The sequence below is a fragment of the Pleuronectes platessa genome, chromosome 4 (assembly GCF_947347685.1).
Source record: "Pleuronectes platessa chromosome 4, fPlePla1.1, whole genome shotgun sequence".
NCBI lineage: Eukaryota > Metazoa > Chordata > Actinopteri > Pleuronectiformes > Pleuronectidae > Pleuronectes > Pleuronectes platessa.
Genome location: NC_070629.1, coordinates 14,075,910 through 14,095,758, shown reverse-complemented (window position 1 = coordinate 14,095,758; position 19,849 = coordinate 14,075,910). Strand labels below are relative to the sequence as shown.

General features: G+C 42.8%; 1 protein-coding gene across 3 annotated transcripts in view; it reads right to left on the bottom strand.

Moving 5' to 3' along the window:
- trpm3 (transient receptor potential cation channel, subfamily M, member 3) overlaps nucleotides 1–19,849 on the bottom strand; it is a 138,766-nt gene that overhangs the window by 33,081 nt on the left and 85,836 nt on the right. For all 3 annotated transcript variants that reach the window (XM_053420707.1, XM_053420708.1, XM_053420709.1), the window contains exons 7-9: nucleotides 11,655–11,829; nucleotides 10,647–10,770; nucleotides 1,362–1,434 (exon numbers count right to left, since the gene is read on the bottom strand). In XM_053420707.1, the coding sequence (XP_053276682.1) occupies nucleotides 1,362–1,434; nucleotides 10,647–10,770; nucleotides 11,655–11,829 (372 nt within the window). The remainder of the gene's footprint in view (nucleotides 1–1,361; nucleotides 1,435–10,646; nucleotides 10,771–11,654; nucleotides 11,830–19,849) is intronic.

The window sequence follows — 19,849 nt, the reverse complement described above, 5'->3', positions numbered from 1 at the left end:
AAGTCTTTACAAGACACATATAAGAACATTTAATCTTGGACTGTGGGACTCTACCGATGCAATGTGGCCACTAAAACCATTTCTGAGACCTACCTGTGGGGCCACAGTGTATTGTTAGGACATTGGCCAAAATATTACCTCATTCCAAATGAATTGCATATAAGCAAATTACACTGAAATGTTCACCTGTCATGGCACAAAGAGACGTCCCTTTCCATAATTCAGTGGTGACTTTCAGTGTCTTCCTGTAATTATCTGTCTCTGGCTGCAGAGTTAATGAGCAGCTGTGTTCATGCTGACGGGTTATTCTGCAGGTGTTGTTTTTGTAACAGGCTTTCATTAGCATGCTGGAAACCTGGATTCACTGCAGGATGGTTTGAAACTGCAGCTCCTACCCACCTAGAGCCGCAAACGCCTCACGTTTAAAGGAGTAGTTTGAGATTTTGTGAAAAACACTTGGATGCTTCATGCCAAGAGTTATGAGAGGGGATGACAGTACAATAATTACACTCAGCTACAGCCAGCTGACAGTTGGATTAGCTCAGCATGAAGACTGGACACAGGGGGGAAACAGCAAGCCCGGCTCTCTACGAGGCTAAAAATACAACCACCCCTAAAGCTCAGTAATTATAATGGTATATAACGTTGGCAGAATACATTCAGAGGGGGGGAACTTACATGTTGTGCTGGGATAGAAAAAATCTAATATTTGGTGAAACAAACATGTCATAAGGTAGTGAACCAAACCAGTGAACATTGGACTTAAAGCTAGGGTTGAAAACGTAGCAGGCTATACTTTGGAAAAAAAGTTTGGCAATAGTCTCAGGGGTGTATGTCTCTATGAATTGTGAAGACTCTGGTCATGTGCAATGAGAGCACGGGCAGGCAGGTCAGTTAGTGACAAACAGGTAGACGGAGCACTCAAATGAAATAGTCGCTAAAAGAAAAAAAGACGCCTCCAGAATAGAGGCCCTATTACATTTTTTTCAAATCTGTAATTAAGCGATGGTTTGATAAACTCAACAGAAGTTTGTGTTTGAGTCTTCCTGCCTCGCAGTGATCAAAATTGCTTAATGGAGCTTTAAGAGAGAGCGAAAAAAACATAAGCTCAGATATCTATGTTTTATTCCGCAGCTATGAACTGAGTAAATGAAAACACACCCTCGTGCTTTTAACATTCGCCTAAAACTGGAACAGTGAGAGCAGTGTTTTTCTGAAACGATATCGTCATCATCCCTTTTCATGTTCAGAAACTTCCAAATAACACAATCCCTAGAGGGCAGTGGTGAAATGGAATTCACTTACTTTACAGGCATGCTCCAGCACACACACACACACACACTCAATGTGCACGCACCCACCTTTGAGTAATGCAGTGAGGATGGCAAGGTCAATGTCCTGATGTCCCTCCGAACCCATCCGGAAAACAGTTATCTGAGAGAGAGAGGGATGGGGGGGATAGAGAGAGAGAGAGAGAGAGAGAGAGAGAGAGAGAGAGAGAGAGAGAGAGAGAGAGAGCGAGCGTTTAAGTTTGTTGGATAAATCTACACAACTGACATACTGCTTCCAAGGTGCTCAGAGAAGAGGAGAGGAATCACTCTGATATAGTATAATGACATTTTCCAGAGGCGCTGTACTGTTGGTTTGAACGCTAATGCCAGAATCAATGGCTCTGAACGTTTTTTCAGAACTTCTCCTGCAAGCCCCCCAGTAAAATGTCCAGAAAATGTTAGAGTGAACCCAGGTGAGAATACAGCAGGAAAGTGTCCATGAAATTCGTTTCTAACACACAATTGAAGCAAATAACAAAAAGGAACAATCTGTCCTAGGATAAAGAAGAGGTGTAATACAAGCAGACCATGCCGAAAGAAAATGTTAACTTAAAAAGTCACGGACGTTATGGACATTCTCCTGGACAATCTCCTGCTGTGTTCTTCAGATGTGAAAAGCAAACACTTAATTTTCTGGACATTTTCTGGAGTTCGTGTCTGAAAACAGCTGCACTGTATTTTCTCCTCTCCAGACTTTCCCTCTCTTCTCTCTTATCCTCCTCTGCAGAGAACACCACGCAACTCTCCAAACAGCTGCTTCGCTGTACTTGCTGCGAAGGCGACCAAGAAAACGAGAGCAAAAACATGACAAGGAGGGAGATCGCATCAATATGAATAATGTTGCTCTTCAGTTCTGAAGATCATTTTATTCTTTTTTCCTTTGGCTGAGTGTAACGGTTTTCAGATCAGGATTTAAGCAAAAATATTTTACTCTGAGGCCAGTTCAGGTCTTCAGCTGTGCAGACTTCAGCTGCATTTTTTATGTCCTGCGTGAGATGAACTAATAGTGCAATGGATAAAAGCCAAAGTCTGCCAAGAGTGAAATCTGAGGAATAGGAACGCTTTCCTGAACGTATTTGTATTGTTATTTATATCAAATGTGTGTACACCGGCCTTGTTGGTTACTTGTGACTGGACATGCATACCCATACATGTGTGAAGGGCACCTTGTGGCAGCCATGTACGGGAGAATGCGTGTTCTGAATGCCTGACGAGCTATTCCTCTAATCCTCCCATCCACCACTCCATCTCCTCCCACCTTCCTCTCCTCCCTGCAGCCCATCTCCCTTCCCCATCTCCCCCCATAAATGGCTTCATTTCGTGAGGCTCTGGGAATCTGTGGGCTTTGCTGCTGCGTTTGCTGCTGTTTTCCCTTGGGCGATGCTGCAATGCTGTAGTCGAACCCTCCTCTTTCTCTTCTCGCCCTATCTCTCCCTTCACACTATCCAAATGCACAAACTAATTCAATTCCCATCGATGATTTACAGTGTCTATTATGTTGGCTCATTCATCATTTGTATACCATATGCTGATGACATCTCGGCTTCTCCCTGAGAGGGAAATGAGGAGTAGGGCATCGGGTAAGCGCCTAAGCCCAGTGTTATGCATTGCAAATGTAATCACTAATAGGTGAGCATCTAAGTGTGTGTGTGTGTGTGTGTGTGTGTGTGTGTGTGTGTTTGTGTGTGTGTGTGTGTGTGTGTGTGTGTGTGTGTGTGTATGTGTGTGTGTGTGTGTGTGTGTGTGTGTGTGTGTGTGTGGAGGTGGTCACCTGTGAAATAAAAAGGTAATTCTCTAGTTGAAATAGGAGTGCACTGGAACGTGAAGGTAGCAGTTGAGGTCTTTACAAGTGGGGACGCCAATGAGTTGTTGGTGCAATGTGTAATTTCATGTTTAGTTACTGTATGTGTGTGTGTGTGTGCGTGGGTGCGGCCAGTGGCGACATTATTATTAGCAACAACGCATCTTTGCATCCACTCTAATAGATTGTTAACAACACATTTACGAAGCCAGCTGACAACACACTTGTGATAAAATGACTAACCAAGCATGCGTGTTTGTGTTTTAAAGTGTTTCTTCTGTGTGTGTTTGTGTGCGATTCTAATAATTTGCACTGAAACATAAAACGTGATTTTGGAACTAAATCCATTTTTTTTAAATAACGCACATTCATCTGCAAAGGTCCAACAGTACCTTCATGAAACCACACTTAAATTCAGTAGATCTATTATTATAATAAGAATATTCTCTGAGAAATCAACGTGAATGTTTAAAAAAAACTCACAATATTAAAGAAAGTGGGAAAAAACCTGATCCAAACAAGAATGGTAACGAAGAAAGGAGAAGGAAGAGGTCAGAGAGTGAAGGAGGGATGGATAGAGATAGAGAGAGAGAGAGGCTATCTATTTTTCTTTTCAGGAAGTGCTCATGAGTCTGTAGTTAATTATTACATCAGAATCGAGAGTTCTCTAAAGGTGGATGACGCTGTGATAGATGAAATATGAAGATTACAGAAGATGTAACTCCTCTGTTTCTATTCTTCCCTCTCCCTTTAGACCTCTGCACCGTTACCTCCATTCATTCCTTTTTCTTCCATCCATCATCTCTCTACCCTCCCTGCTCCCCACCTGCAACCACTAATCTCCAGCCACCTTTCACTTATATACTACACCACACCACCGCTATCACCATCTTCCTCTCTCCTCTCTCCGTCCTCTCTCCGTCCTCCTCCCTTCATTCAGACACACCCCCGAGATGACCCTGTGGTTATGTGCTACCTGTTATCACAGGACCTCTACGACAATGCTCGGTTGCTAATGTAATTGCACTGATCGAATGAGTCATCAATAGGTGTGTGTGAAGGTAAACAAACCCTATACTCCATCTATTTCCTGGAACCCTTTCGATTAAAGGTGCTCTTGAGTATTTACAGTGAGCAAACAAGTTCAGTGGAAGAACAATTTTTTTTTTTAAGATGTTTTCTGGGTATTTTCCAGCTTTATTTTATTGATAGAACAGTAGGCAGCAAGCGTGAACTAGGGAGAGAGAATGAACCAACGAAGGTCAGTTGAGAACACTACCCACGGCTGTAGCTGTCGGAAAACAGTGTAAATCGTCTTCAAGATCTATTATATATTATTGAGAAGTGGACCGCCACAGTCTATTTAATTAATGGGAAACACTGAGCACAACTTCAAGCGCAGCAGAAAAGTGAAGAGGCCTGCAGTGAAATTAAACACAATTTTCTTCTAAAATGCCCAGAGTTATCAGAGAACACGTGTAGGGAAATTACCACACCATGGCATTCCTATAGCACACTAACCAGAAGGTCGGTGGTTTGATCCCTGGCTCCTCCAGTCTGCAGATCATGTGCCATTGGACAAGGCCCTTAACCCTAAGTTGTCCTCGATGACTGGGCCACCTGGGAATATTGTGCGATAGAAAAATAGCTTACACTACCTTAAAATGCTCCATATATTTCTGACATCACTCAGCCTCTGCAGTGACACAGGGGGTCAACGTACAAGCGACAGAGCACCGACTCATGTCTGTCACAATGAATCTCTGTTCACAAGACTAGAGGAGAGAGGAAAGGAGTTGAAACGCTCAGGAGGGGCCGGGATCGGGAGGATAGATGTGAGACAGCATGCAAGCGGCATCATGTGTAAAGCAAAGGAAGACAGAAGGAGGGAGATTAACTGTTGACAAATTGAAGACGGATGTGAGAAATGAAAAGGGAAGAGGCAGAGCTATCTCTCTCAGCATGACTGGGCTCCGTCGGAGGTTGCCACAACTTCAGAGACACTAAGCTACATGCTTAGAGGATCAGAAAACTGCTCTTCACGCCGCAGCGAGCGAAGCTGATGGAAAACATTCATCTTCATTTAACAGGCGAAGTCCCTGCTGACGCTGCTGCATGTACATGCCAGACACATGGCATCACCATGCATGACACATACTCGTACAGCCCACAGAGGTTTCCATAATCTCCTCCTGTGTATCTTTTACTTTTTGGAATGAACCATTAACTATGTTTTTTCCCCCATCTGTATTCAATACACTATACTAATTATTATACTAATCTCATGCTCAGATTTTGCGATGCTCTCACTTAAAACCCAGCACTCGCACTGCTTGTGCTTGGATGTCCTGCGCTCCAGCTTCAGCTCGTCTCCTCACTCTCAGGCTGCTTCTATGCGCACGTGAAATATCAAGTCCTGCTCTCAAACTGAAAGACCATGCGTTTATTAAGATGGGGGAAAAAACACATAACCCGTAAACAGTCCAAAGTATAAAAGAAAAAACAGAGGGAATAGGTTTCTCTACTCAGGAAATGTTGTTCTGATAAACTGCTCTGCTGATCATGAGCTCTCCGAAGATTTCTCTGTTTGTGGTTCTGCACCTATTTTCAAAATTGCTCTTCATCCAAAACTAAATTTATTTTACCTCTTCTCATAATACACGTTCCTCCACCCTCCCTCTTTCACTCCATCTGTGCCTCCCTCCCACCCAACCTCTCTCTCTCTTTCTCTCTCTCTCTCTCTCTCTCTCATGGTCCATTTAAGTCACTCGTTCACCCTCCTCGTCTTCCTCCTACTAGTTCTTATAGTCTCTGTTGTCAGGGTGGGGGAGGAACATTGTGGGCTGGTGGTTCCTCCTCAATATTTAATCAGAATTAAACATAATAGGACTATTCTGCACTCAATAATTCATACCAAGCTGGGAGATACCAGGACAGTCATCTTGAACCCCCCCCTACACAAACCCACACCAACCAACAGAGGAAGAGAGAGGCGAGGGCGGGAGACCAAGAATTGAATTCAGAAAAACAAAAGTTACTGTAAACGACAACAGTGTGTGGTGATATTTAAATGCACGGACTCTCACGCTGCCTGTGGTCTGTTCAGTGCTGTTTGACATTCATGTAATGTTCCACCTTTGTGTTAAAGAGATAAAAGAAAACACGACAAGCGATGCGCATATGCAATGAAGATAATTACCCTCTTCATCCAGACAAATTGATACAAATGTGGCTGATGCTTTCGTTTAGTATTCTCTTTCATTGCATTCAACGCATCAGCTATATACTTTAAAGCAGATAGCCCTGTGTAAAACCCAAGCGCTTGCACATCATTACTCATTGATTAGCTTTGCAATTAGCCCCCCCCCCCAACTCCACTTTATCTGACGGGAGATTTAATTATGCATCATCTCTTAAGAGCAGATTTTTTTTAGTGGGCCGTGAGCCTCAAATTTGACTGAATGCAAACACGTGACTAGCTAATTGTTTTGTGAAGCTGAGGCTTGTAGCTGTAAATAGCACTTCTCAGTTTTGTAATTTACTGTCTAACTAACTTCACAGCGATATGTTAATGATAACATCTGTCATGGGGCATCGTGGAATGACAGAGTAAAAAATTGGCTTTGAGGCTTGAATTAAACTGCCTGTTCCACTTGAGAAAATATAGTATAAATATAAAGTATAAATTCCAGCCTGCACGTAGGACTGTGAGTTTATAGCCTCTTGATATAAAACAAACACAGAGTACACAGTATGACAAACACAGCCGAGGCAGCAGGAAACAAGTGAAGGACAAAATGTTTTCATGAATAAAACAACAAGCTGAAAATAAGGAAAAAAGCATGTCCTTCTTTGGACTTCACACACACACACACACTCACACACACACACACACGCCCTCTCTCTCTCATACATTATCCCAGTCACCTTTAGTCTTTCTCTTTTCCTCCCACACTTTGGCTTTCGTGCAGGCCAGGAAAATGAAAGCACAGGCAGGCGTACTGGCACAAAGACAAACATACACTATCATTTACTCTCTCGCCCTCATACACTTACCCACTTTGAGACCAATGCACCCAACCAGGATAAACATGCATCGGCTGCCAGTGTGAATGGGCCAACACATCTAACCTGGTTTTGTGACCCGGCCCCTGACCTGGGTGTTAACATGAGCTTGACACATCTTGACTTTAGCTTAAACACAGGTTTCTATAATATGTGGTTGTGGTTAATAGTATACTATAGTATCACTGTATCCCTCTGGAGGGAATTCATTACACCTATGTTAAATCCAGCTACTTTCCGTATTGATTTTAAAAGGATCTCACTTGTCTTAAAAGCATGATCTTGCAGCAGCCTACTTGTCTGACATGCTTCTGATGTATGAACCAGAATGGTCCCCTCAGCTCCACCAGATACAGAACAGTTACTGGCAGAAATACTGAACAGTTTGTTCAACATGCATCCAGTCCCACTGACCACATGGTAAACTCTGCAGCTGTGAAGGCATCCCCTGCCCCCCCCCCAGGCAATTCTACAAGGAGTCCTGCATTTGAATAATTGATTCTTTGGCTTAACTTTGATCAGCTGCATGACTTTTTACTAAGTTTGCATGTGTGTGAACTAGTTGTCCTTTAAACATACGTCTGAAACCAGGATTTTCTCACGGCCTAGATTTACCAGCGTTCGACTTTTTATGATCATACACATGTATCAAGTATTAAGTTACACACAGAAGCTGCGTCTCACCAGTATTTCATCCTTAGGAGTCAAACTGTACCGGCCCTATTCAATTTCAAATTCTACCATCTTTATGGTTTATGTTCATCAACTTTGTAAGAAACAACTGCTGTAGTCTAAAAGTATAATGAGATGAGCACAACCTTGTCTGAGCTCCTATACAATACTTTGTGCCAGACGTCCTCAGCACTCCTGTCAGAAGCTTGCAAACACAACCCGTAAGACAGCCTGCATAAATAAGATACCTGATTTCATTCAAATTGGGTCATGAATGTTTTTTATGAAAAGGTAAAAACAGCCCTTCTTTATGAGGAGCCATCTTGTCCTTTGTTAAAATGTTCCATTATCTCTTAGGACACTGCTGAGAGTAGTAGTACCATGACATTGACCAAACGAGACGTGTGGTCCCACCTATTCCCTACTCTGAGATGTCCTGGTGTTTCCTCAGAGGTTGTCGGCTGTACTGAGATGTTGTGTATTCTTAAACGCTGCTGTGCTTCGACCCCTGGGGCCATCTCTGTGATGTTGCCAAAAATACTCCTGAGTGCTCAGTTTCTGGAAGGCAGTGGTAACAGTTTGGTAAATTCAGAGAGAGACAACATCAGACTATCTGGGCTCTACAGCTGCTCCTGCTGAATGATTCACATGCCATTGTTCTGCTCTGGCGTATTGTGTTCAGAGGATCCATCAGTGTGAGCATCAGTCAGCCGCTGGAACCCCACTGAGGACTCCATCAATCCACTTACACGCTGTGCAACTGTGACCAATGCTAGGCAGCCTAAAAATATGACATGTGCTATGTGTGTGAGCACATACTGTATGTGTGTGGTGTGTGTGAGCATGTGCTTTTGATTTCTCTGTGTGACGCATTATTTCGATTATTAGAATAATCGAAACACATCATGATTAACCTGCAGTATTTGTGCAAACAGGGCGAGGAGTAGCATGCAATAAACACCTGGCAGGGTCATCTCTCACATTCCATCCTTGATTAAATAGAGCTTGGGTGTGTGAATGCTTGTGAATACCAATTCATTTAAGACTGACACTGATCCAACTCCCTATGTTAAAGCCCAGTCACTTTACCACAGGAGGTGAATGTTTTTCATTTGCCCGCTCACTCACACAGATTGGAAGTGAACGGGAGGCAAATTTCCGCCACTGAAACATTCACATATATGTAAACGTGCCCTTATAATTATTTAACACCGACATTTCCAGATAAATGTGTTCGTTTTTTTAAACATGGCTTAACCCGCAAAAAAAGACGATCAACTCCTTTGCCATTGCCAGTAGAGGAGAGGGCGAGTTCTGTTTTTTCCTCCCTGGTGAGTCATGTTCAACGTTATTAACGCGCCCAAAACCAATGTGCCTGTGTTGCATCATGCTGTTGCACGTTGTTCCCAGGACGCAAAAGCTTCATGGCTGTTTACGTGCCAAAGCCCAGAAGTTCAACGCACGTAATAATGTCATGGCAGAACAGGTGCAGCGGCAAAACTCTACACTGCCAGAAGATGATGAAGACGAAAATATCACGTTCACTCAGGAGTTATGTTTCCATTTCCACCATATGGAAACAGATAAAAACCTGTGTCCACTGCAGAATAGGGATGAAACGGGTACCGGTTTTACGATTAACCACAGTAAAATCCCAGAGGGTTAGCATTATTGTGGGAAAGGAAATTATCATTATAACTGCATTTGTTTATCATGGTGTAAAAGCTGTCCAGCATCAACCACAGTGAGTAACGGTGTCCTATACACAGGCGCGGGTTTGTTATGTGCATGTGTGAAGGTTACTTTGTTTGATTCGCTCATAAGTTTAATAGAAACGAATATTTAAACACACTGACATTTTGCGCGCACGCAGTTCAACTGCCACACACCACACGATGAATGAGATAACGTGCACAGCCAGGACTTCAGGGTTAAAGTGACCGGAGCGATCAGGATTCATGATGCAATGTCAACGATTAATAACAAAATAGATGTCATCGTCAGTTTGCGACAAAGACGAGCAGATACACACACAAACACACAACACACACTCCTGAAGACAGAAGAGAAGCTTCCTGCAGATTATGACGCAATGCAGTGTTGCAGACGAAGCAGCGTCCTGTTTATCCATGAACATAAATATGAATTTATGGGTTTTTATAAAGATCAGTTCAACGTGTGTGTGGTTAGAAAAGAGCAGAGGAGCAGAGTCTCTTGTTGACCTGCGTCGAGTAATGCGCCTGGTTGCCGTGCTGTGCACATCACCTCTACACCCACAGCATTTAAGAGCATTAATAAGAGGTGAGCACCGTTTGACTGACAGCTCTCTTAGGGGACTGAGACTCCTCCCTGTGTGTGACAGCCATGCTTGACAAGATGTGCTTCTAGACTTAAACATGGCCAAAGCGGCACTGACTCTCAAGTGGAGGCCATTTGGTCCCGAACTCCATCTGAATACATTTACATCCACTTAACGTTACATGTCATACATAAAAGATGGGGTAATAATTGCTTCAATAAAAGTTTCACGCTGTGCAGGCTTCATTTGTTTCTGCTTAACATAATTTTCATTTTGGGGCTTTGCTGCACAGGGTTAGAGTTTTATGCTGACATCGGTGATATTAGTGACATTTTGTGTATATAAAGTTTATTTTTTCTGTGGTGCAACTAAAAAGTATAACCATGCATGTGCATAAATGATGCATATGTGTGTGAATAATGTACGTACATTCGTCTGCCGGCATGTGTATGTGGACGTGTATGAAAACCACACTCACCAGCTCCTTCTTCTTCATGCACTCCATGAGAATGATGAACAGATGTTGGGCCTGAGTTCGGCTGTAGGTGAATGTCTTCTGGATGGTCACCAGCAACTGGTCTCTTAGCGACTCATTAATTATGCTGTAGGAGCGGAGGTGAGGGGGAAATAAGACAAGAACATGTCAGGAGGGTGTAAGAGAGAGGGAAGAAGAACAGTGTGGGGGGAGCAGGCAAAGTAGATTTATTTGTCAGTGGGTAAAGCCAAGGTTGACTGGGACTCTCAGCATATTTTCTCTGAGTCGTTGATGATGTGGGAATCTGCAAGTTAAGCTTCATCTGTACCTGCATATACAGTATGAAGCTATACAACAAGGCTGAGGCAAAAATACACATCGGATAATTTCACAAAGCACTTTTTTAGTTCTTCTTTTGTATCACTTCATGTTTTTATTATAACAATATTTCTTAAATATTGCACTGCAGCTTCAGCATTACGTGTATGAAATTGTATGAATATGTTTGCATATGTTTGATCTAAGGGACTTTTTGCACAACAAGTCTGTAGTTTTTTCAGTGATGGAATCAAACTGGACCACTGGACTCCTGAAATAAAATTGGAAAAGGTCGGCATAACTTTGCAACTTTTTGGTGAGAAGATAAAATTCTCCTGGTACCTGACGGCTTATTGGGATTAGATGGATGTTCTAAGTGAGAGGACCACAAAATCAACAGGTCGACTCCATTTCTATCTCCTACTGCAAGTTTCGAATAGAATAATAAAATGCATCTGACTCTGTGTGTGATGATTCTTATGGGATGATGTATTTAATAGACATGACAAATACAGACTTGTTGTGTAAAGACATGTTATCTAATCATTTAGTAATAATCAAAATTATTTTGATCAGAAAGTCTGATTGCAAACAAATCTCCCCAGAGTAAGTGCTTTTCCACAGTAGACGAAGGTTGTATCAGTTAGTGTTTGTCCTTAGACTACAGCATGATGTGCACATGTGAGAGCATACCCTCCCTCCTCTGAGTATTTGTGTCCAAAGGCCAAGATGTCTGACGCTCTGCCACTGCCATCACACACCACCACTGGAACTGGAGGAGTGTCCCTGAGGTACTCCAGCACTATGGAGATCACATTAGGACCTCCCTCCACAATCAGAGCCACCACCGGCACACCCTGACCAATACCTGCACGTAAAGAGAGCGGGAGCAGGAGAGATGGAGGGATTGCAGAGGGGAACAAAGGGATGAACAATTCAGAAAAGGGAAAAGGAGTAAAGAAAGAGAAGACAGGTTAGGGATAGAATAAGACAAAGGGAGGGGAGTCAGGCTTGATCTACAAATAGAAAAGCCCAATCCAAATCTACCAACCACGTATTAATGTGTCGCTTGTGATGCTTCCTGGAATCATTGCCAAGACGTTGCACACTTTCTAATTATGACACAGAGGATTACAAAAAATATACCAAAAATAACCAGCCTTTCTTTGTTCTCTGTTCGTGTGAGTGAACGTTACACCGATAAATCCCTCACTGTTCCACATAGATTGCTCCTTGCCTGCTAATCACAGGCTTTTTAGAGTAATTATGCATCATTAGCAGGTGGGTTATTCCTGTATGCAGTGAGGCTAGTTTAGGAGAAGCTACTGTAGATATGAAAGTTATTGCCCAATGCTCAAAGGAATTTCCAGCTTTATTCTTGCTCCTCTCTTCCTAGCTGTTGTTCCTCATTAAACCAAACCATTACAGACACCATAAACCCTGTTCGCTCTCGTTCCCAAGGCCCATTCTCTCGTATCCCCTTATGTTCTTTCCCTCTTTACTGTCCTCAGTCCAATCCACTTCCAAAACTCCCTTCTCCCCTCATCCTGCCTTTTCCTGCAAACCTTTTATCTTCCTATCTGCTGTTTTTTTTCATCATCATCTCCCTCTTTTTCGGTTTCATGAGGTTGTGTCTTTTTACTGGGTATTTTGACTCTTCTAATTCAAAAGCTGTGTAGCTGCCGGATCTTCCCCGCCCTGCTGCACCCTCAGCCTGGTCTGCATAATTCACAAAGGAGAAAGCGTAGTCTGTTTCCAAACACACGCAGGCAGACGAGCACGTACAGATGTGTGCTTACAAACTTGGCACCCGCGATCGCACACGCAAACACAAACACATGCATGTATTTGGGAGCTAACCCACCACCCCTTGCGCTTTGCCTCACACAGCCTTGTGCGGCCTTGTAACAGGGACAGTTACATAAGGAGAATATTTTAGGGGCCTTGCCTACTTCAAAGAGGTAACACGTCACTGTGCCACAACACATCACACGACCATTCATCATCAGGGCGGAATGGGAGACAGAGAAGCAGACTAATGACTTGCATTTTTGTGTCGGATTCTTCCATTTCTTTTGGATGTCTCTTTTTCCGTTACCTGGGTGTGTGTGCGCGTGTGCCAGTTTATGGCTGTGTCGGATAGAGCATTGATATTGATGACTAGTGAGCTTTTGGAGGCAGCGCCGCACTATGTAAAGATTATTGTTCTACTGAAAGCCACCGAGGAGCAGATGAGAAGGGGAAAGCACAGCTGCGTCATTGCTTGTGAATTGGTGGGAGGAAATTGTAATTGAAATTGTGCACAGCACATGCATGTCCATACATCTACACACACATCACCATTCATACAAACACTTGCATGTCAATACATACACACACACGCATGCATGTATGTCCACGTATAACTAAACAAACAACCCCATACATGAGCATCCACATACACACACACACAAGCATGCCGATACATATGCAAACTCATACATGTTGATAATAAATTATCTTCTGTTTCCCCTGACATTTCAAAACCAGCAGGCACATTTTCTTGTTATAAATATCTAATCATATATATCATTTAATATTTTTAACTATGTCATGCCCACAAATCTATTTTCAGTTCAGTTTTACACATTTAAATAGTTAGAATTTCTGTGTATTGATGGACATAATGTCACTTGAGTTTCAACTGGTGCCACCTCCCACACATTCCAGTCCTGCTCCTGGAGGCTTGTGTGGAAACTGAGACCTGGAAGTAACCGGTGTTGACGCTCGGCCAACTGCTGCTTCCACTGAACCTGCAATTTTACACTTCTTTATATATAATCCTGCTGTTGTTAGAAAACTAAGTCCTTTGAATTATTCCATCCATGTGGGTGGATTTAGCGCTCTGAACTCTCCCGTCAAATAAAACTCTATTTTAATACAGCATGTGCAGTGTGGTCACATGAGTCAGCACTTTCAGAAGCACAAATATTGTTCTACATCTATTGTTCTACACCCATGCCTGGAAAGCTAATCTGCTTATCTGAATTTGGTGAAAATCCAATCTTCTTACAGGAGTTTACAAAAGTGCAGCACTTTTATAAAGTGGACTGAGTCAATATGTCTGGTTTTTCTTCCCGTTGTTTGGTGGCTGTGGCTCAGGATCTAGAGCGCTCTTCCACCAGCCAGAGGGTCTGTGGTGTGATCCTCAGCTCCCCCAGTCAGTAGCTGAGGTGTCCTTGGGCAAGACATTGAGCCCCCAATTGTCACGGATGGCTGTGTTCAGTGTATGAATGTTAGAAAGTAAAAATGCTCAATACAAGGAGTAAAATAAAGTAACATAAAATAGGAGAGTAATTCTATGATGTGAATAAAAACAACTTAAAGACACTCAAAAGCCTATGAGAGCGCTCAGGGTCTTTAGTCACGTCTTAAATGTGTTAACAGAAGGGAAGCACTTAACAGTATAAGGTGGACTCTTCTAAAGCTTGGGGGCTGCGACAGCAAACACACAGTCACCCTCAGCCTCATCCTCCGGCTTTAGCCACGGCCGAGGAAAAGCCACGAGCTGAGAGATCGGAGAGTGGAAAAGGTGGCAGAAAGCTCCAAGACTCAATTAGGGGCCAGACTTTACTTGTATTGTAAAGTGCTTTGATGGGTTGATAAGATGAGAAAACCAAATACCAATACAGTGTATTTCCATTTTTTCTTATGCTTTATCGTTTCACTTAACTTCTGATGGAACATGCAACCCCATGACAGAAATCCTAATAGAATTTGGTGATGTTACATGTATGATGTTTCTGTCTGATTCTAAATGCAAAAACAAAGCTTTAACATCTACAGATATTTGTAGACACACTGACTAATCTCCTCTAAACCCATTCTTCCTCCTCCTCCAGCACTGGCTTTATCCATAATCTAGTCACACAATTCAACACATCAGATTACACAATCATCCCTCTGTATCCCATCCATAGTTTTTAACCCAGTGCCCACACCGTATTTCTCAGGAGGGAAACTACCCTGATGGTCGATGAGCCTCCACTACCAGTTTCTATTTTTATCCTCGTCTGGGAGAGGAGGAAGTAACGAGGAGCAGAAGGAATTTGGGAGGAAAGGCAGAGCCCGTAAGTGAGACACACATAACATGCTTAAATTATGCTAATTAAGGATTCAGCTATGACTCATCCTCTTTTTGTGTGTCTGTGCACATTAGTGTTGCCAAGTTTGTAGTTGTCTGAGTCAAATTAGTATCAGTAGACTCTGGGAGGTGTGCTACATTATGTGGGTCATTGTCTTCGCACCCCATCACACCAAATGTAAAGACACACACACATGAACACAACAATATCCGTGCGACAACCAAAGGAGATGGGAAACATCGCATCTGTGAAGGTAACACGACTCAACAGGCTACAGAACTAAAGGTCAGGGGGTTTGATGCCGAAAAAGCAAGGCTTCTCTTCAATTTGTGTTATTGTTTTTTTGTCATGTTGTGACATCGAGATATTCTGTTATTTCTAACCTGGTCACAAGAATTTCTGACTGACTCAGGCCTGTTGTGCCACCTTTTTACCAGGAGCATGAGTTGTGGGGCCACCACGGCCGAGTGAACCCGAGAGAATTAATAAGGAAAGGTGTCATTGACCAATAAAGGATATTTACAACAGGGAAATAGGGGTTTGAGAAATATGACCCTTGTGATTTGTGTGATGATTTTTGAGTCGATGGGTCTGTGAGACTTTGAAGCTGTATTCAGTGATCTGGAATATTAGACCATATTTACACTATGTTACGTCATGCATTTTGACTGATCAGAGAAAGATACTGGACATCAAGAAGGCAAAGACGAGTTGCAACCAGAAAGCATTTGCTATGGATTCACACCCAGTCAATCGATCCTTCACAAATAAAAGCTTAAAGGATGTGTGACACTTCTATGAAGATGCACTGAACTCCCAATAATCTCCTGAAATAATGTCTTGAAATTATCAGGAGGGGCTATAGGTGAGAACGCAATTGTCCAAGTCAGTAAAAACTCTGGGTAATGTCTGAGTGAGCCCTTGTGAGAATACAGCAGGTGATTCACCGCAAGATTCACCATGAGCGAATCAATGGAGGCAAAATGTACATAACAAAAAGAAAAGAAACATCTCAGGATAAAAAAAGAGGTGCACCACACATAGAAGACGCTGGGGAAGATGTCATCTTGGAAAGGCAACAAGATTTGAGAACCTCCGGTGATACGGAAAATTCAGACATGTTCTTCCTCCTGCATGTTGCACCACCCCTCACCTGAATACTCCTAATGCCATCTTCATATGTGAAAGGCAATCTGCAGACAAAGTCCTGACCCCCTTGTAGTACATTTTCTGGAGTTCATGCCTGTAAAGGGCTTGAATAAGAGCTGGTAAAAAATCTTGCCATCTGACTTCCTTGATTGCTTTGCAGTGTGCACAGCCAGCTACCTGAACATGTCTGACCGTCTTACTACTACTCCTTTTTCCCCCCAAACACATTTACCACAGTTCACACTAATGACCATGCACTCAAATTCTTTCCACACCACAAAACATGTCATCCATGCACATCATCAACCTGGAACCATAGCTGTAGCAAGTCCTGCATCCAACCCACTACTCACTCTCTCTGTCTTTGTTATCTCTCCCCTACAGTGGTGAACAATCTGGTGGTTCATGTTCATAGTTCTGACATGTCCACCGTAACCATTCGTGCATGAGTGCACCTTCGCCCAATGTCTTCAAGTGTCCCCCCACTGTCTATGTGCACTTATTCTCAGCTACCTGCTACATACTATGACATAATATCTACTGATCCACACTGACAGTGTCAGATCAAACTCAGTCATCAAGGTAACAGCACCTCAGGAATTACAACCACTGACTGGAGGACTCGTGAAAAATTTATAAATATTTATTCATTCATTGATCGTCATTATCATCTAGAGTCCTGAATCAACTTGTAAATATTTAAAGACATTTTCCTCACGTCCATGTAACCATCAATAAATGAAGTAATTTACAAAATAGAAAAGACAAAATGTTAAAATTAATGATTTGCTGGTGTACCTGTTTGTCACTAACTGACCTGCCTGTCTGCCCCCTGCCCATGCTCTCACTCCACATGACCAGAGCCTCAGCCAGAGAGGCGTACACCACTGCAGAAGAGACGATAGCCAGAGGTTAGCATGCAAGTCCTGGAAAAGCCGGCTTCTGGCTGTTGTTCTTCAGTGCATGTCAATGAGTTTTTTGGGGCGCAGCTCTGACAAGAGGGCCGATGGCAGGGGCCGGGATGCATCGGTTTAATTTTTTATAGTAGACTACCCATGCTATTTCTTTCCAGGATTACTAACACTTGCCTTAAACCGCTTTTATAATATGAACTTTTCTACATTTTCCACCTGTTTGTTTTTTCTTAGATACAACCACTTTCAGCAAAGGGTGACAGGTTATAATTGTGTCAAAGAACAAGAGCCACCAATTCTTCCAGCTGGTAACACAAGAAAAAGGCCAAATATGATTAACTTCATCTAAAAAATCCAAGGGTTTTCTAGACTTCTCAGAGTATTAGAGCCCTTTTGTCTTGCCGTGTACAGCATCTTCAGGATGAACTGTTCTGTATGGGCTGCTCCATGATGGAGGTCACAGTATCAGGGCTAATCTGCAACTCAAGGTCTTATGGCTTCTAGATTCAATTACCCCGGCTACTTCATCTTTTACGTATGCTGTGATTAATGAAACCACTGCTATAAGAGGGTCAGTGAAGGTTACACAGTCGCCAGAGTTAAAACACACACACACACACACACACACACACACACACACACACACACACACCAATGCACACATTCAATATATAAAATACTTACATGGCCAATTTAATATTCCAAGAAATTTAGGTGAAATGAAAGAGGTCCCACTCAAGGTGCCTCCTGCATTGTCACAGACTTTACCTAAATTTCACAAATGAATAACTTTTCTTCCTCTATGAGCCTGGAATGTGGATCCAATTTTAAGTTTTGAGTTTTCTTTCCCAATTTTGCTAGAGAAAATAAGACAACATTCATGGATGAAGCCTATTGTGTCCTCTCGCATGCTACCTTTTCACTTTCTTATCCCGCTCTCTCAGTGAAGACACCTCAAGGTGATATGTGGCCTCACTGCTTCACAGCTGCTTCACAAATAATTTGTGTCCGTCCCTGCTCACCCTCAGTCCCTTGGCTGTGTTTTCATTTCCTCCCTCCTCCTCTTTCTCTTGTACCTGTCATCTCTCCGAGGCAGATGTGTAATTACAAAAGATTATAGCCCCGGCTGCAGACATGTCAAAAGAGCTGTGTCATGTTTGAGTGAGCTGTGCTAAATGGTGCTAATCAGTTTTTAATAATTCTTCAGCAGCAGGAGACTAGGGGAGGTGGACCTCAAGTGAAAGAAACGTCCCAGAGTGTGTGTCTGACCTTAAACATGATATACGAGTGTCAGGAAAAGCAATATACGCACATTTTTTAAAATTAACAATTACATTTGTACATAATCATGCAATAAATGTTGATGTAGGTCACTATAAGCTCTCTCCCTCTGTTTGCATGTTAAGTACTGTGCTTATTCATCTGTATCCTCGTCACGGTAATCCAGACTCATTTGCATTTGCATCTCTCTACAAGTCCTATCAAGCTGGACCACGTCCGGCTGAACAAGTCACGTGAAGCCCAGGCACGTACAGTAGGGCACACAGGGCACAGCATTTACTCTTGCATGTGATTGTGTTGGCTCTTTTGACCTATTTACAGCTGCACAACCAAAGTTTCCTGTCTTGAGGCATTTATTTTGTTTACCACCTGCCAGAGCTGTCCGTTGACTATTCTCGTCCACTTTCCACTGAGGAGTGTATGAAATCACAGGAAACGACGCCTTCCACAACATCAAATATACAGTGGAGACCGCAGGACAAAGTCCACAGAGAGAACACACAGCTATCACCCTGGGGGGATGGAAAGAGTTTTAGGGAAGGTACAACTGTGCTCCAGTGACTGGTTCCGACAGGTGCCAGTGGGGCTGCCATGCCTTGAGATGGAAATGAGCACTGTGCAAAATAACCACATATATCTCCTGACAATGGAAAATGGAAATGTAGTGAGGTTTCAGGAAAAGGACTCAAAATTTAAAATATATTTTTTCTCGAGTGCAGTCTAACCAAAACACCTATGATTTTCCAATATGGAATTGATTCTGATATTTAAAGATTGCAATATATTATTGTGGAGCCAATTTGATTTCTCCAGCATTTCTTGCCGGCACGTTGACGGTACTGTTGCTTGAAAAATTGCACACAGCCACACTAGGATTAGCTACAGGATTGCCCGGACATGACAAAAACACCACAGGGGGAGATTAGGCATATCTATTCACCGCACTTCTTTCATGTTTGGTTTGTGCGCAGCTTGTGTGACTGTGTTTAAAAGTAAAGAAGTGGGGAAGAAAAGAGCTTGTGGATACGTGTGGTCTAAAAGCCACATGTAGGGACATTCAAACCAAACTGCTCCCTTCCCTCTTTACTTCCCTTTATCCTGCTCTCCGTGATAGGACCTAAGGCTACACTTGGATCTCATGGGAGTCCTGCTGTGAGGAAAATGTATGCACTCCTCGATTCACTGTGGACAGGTAATCAAATCAAGAAAGGGTCCTTGTCTGCCAGCCTTGCAGCAGTGAAACAGGAAGGGGGGGACACATCGTACGTACACAAAAACATACAATAACCAAAGACTGGAAACTGTGCAATATAAATTTGTTTTCCAGTATTGTGCTAGGTACTTTTGAAATTCTCTTTTAGGGGTGAAGCGGTCCTTCTGTAAATCAGCAGAGCTTCAGGATTAGAGCTGTTCCAGTTTT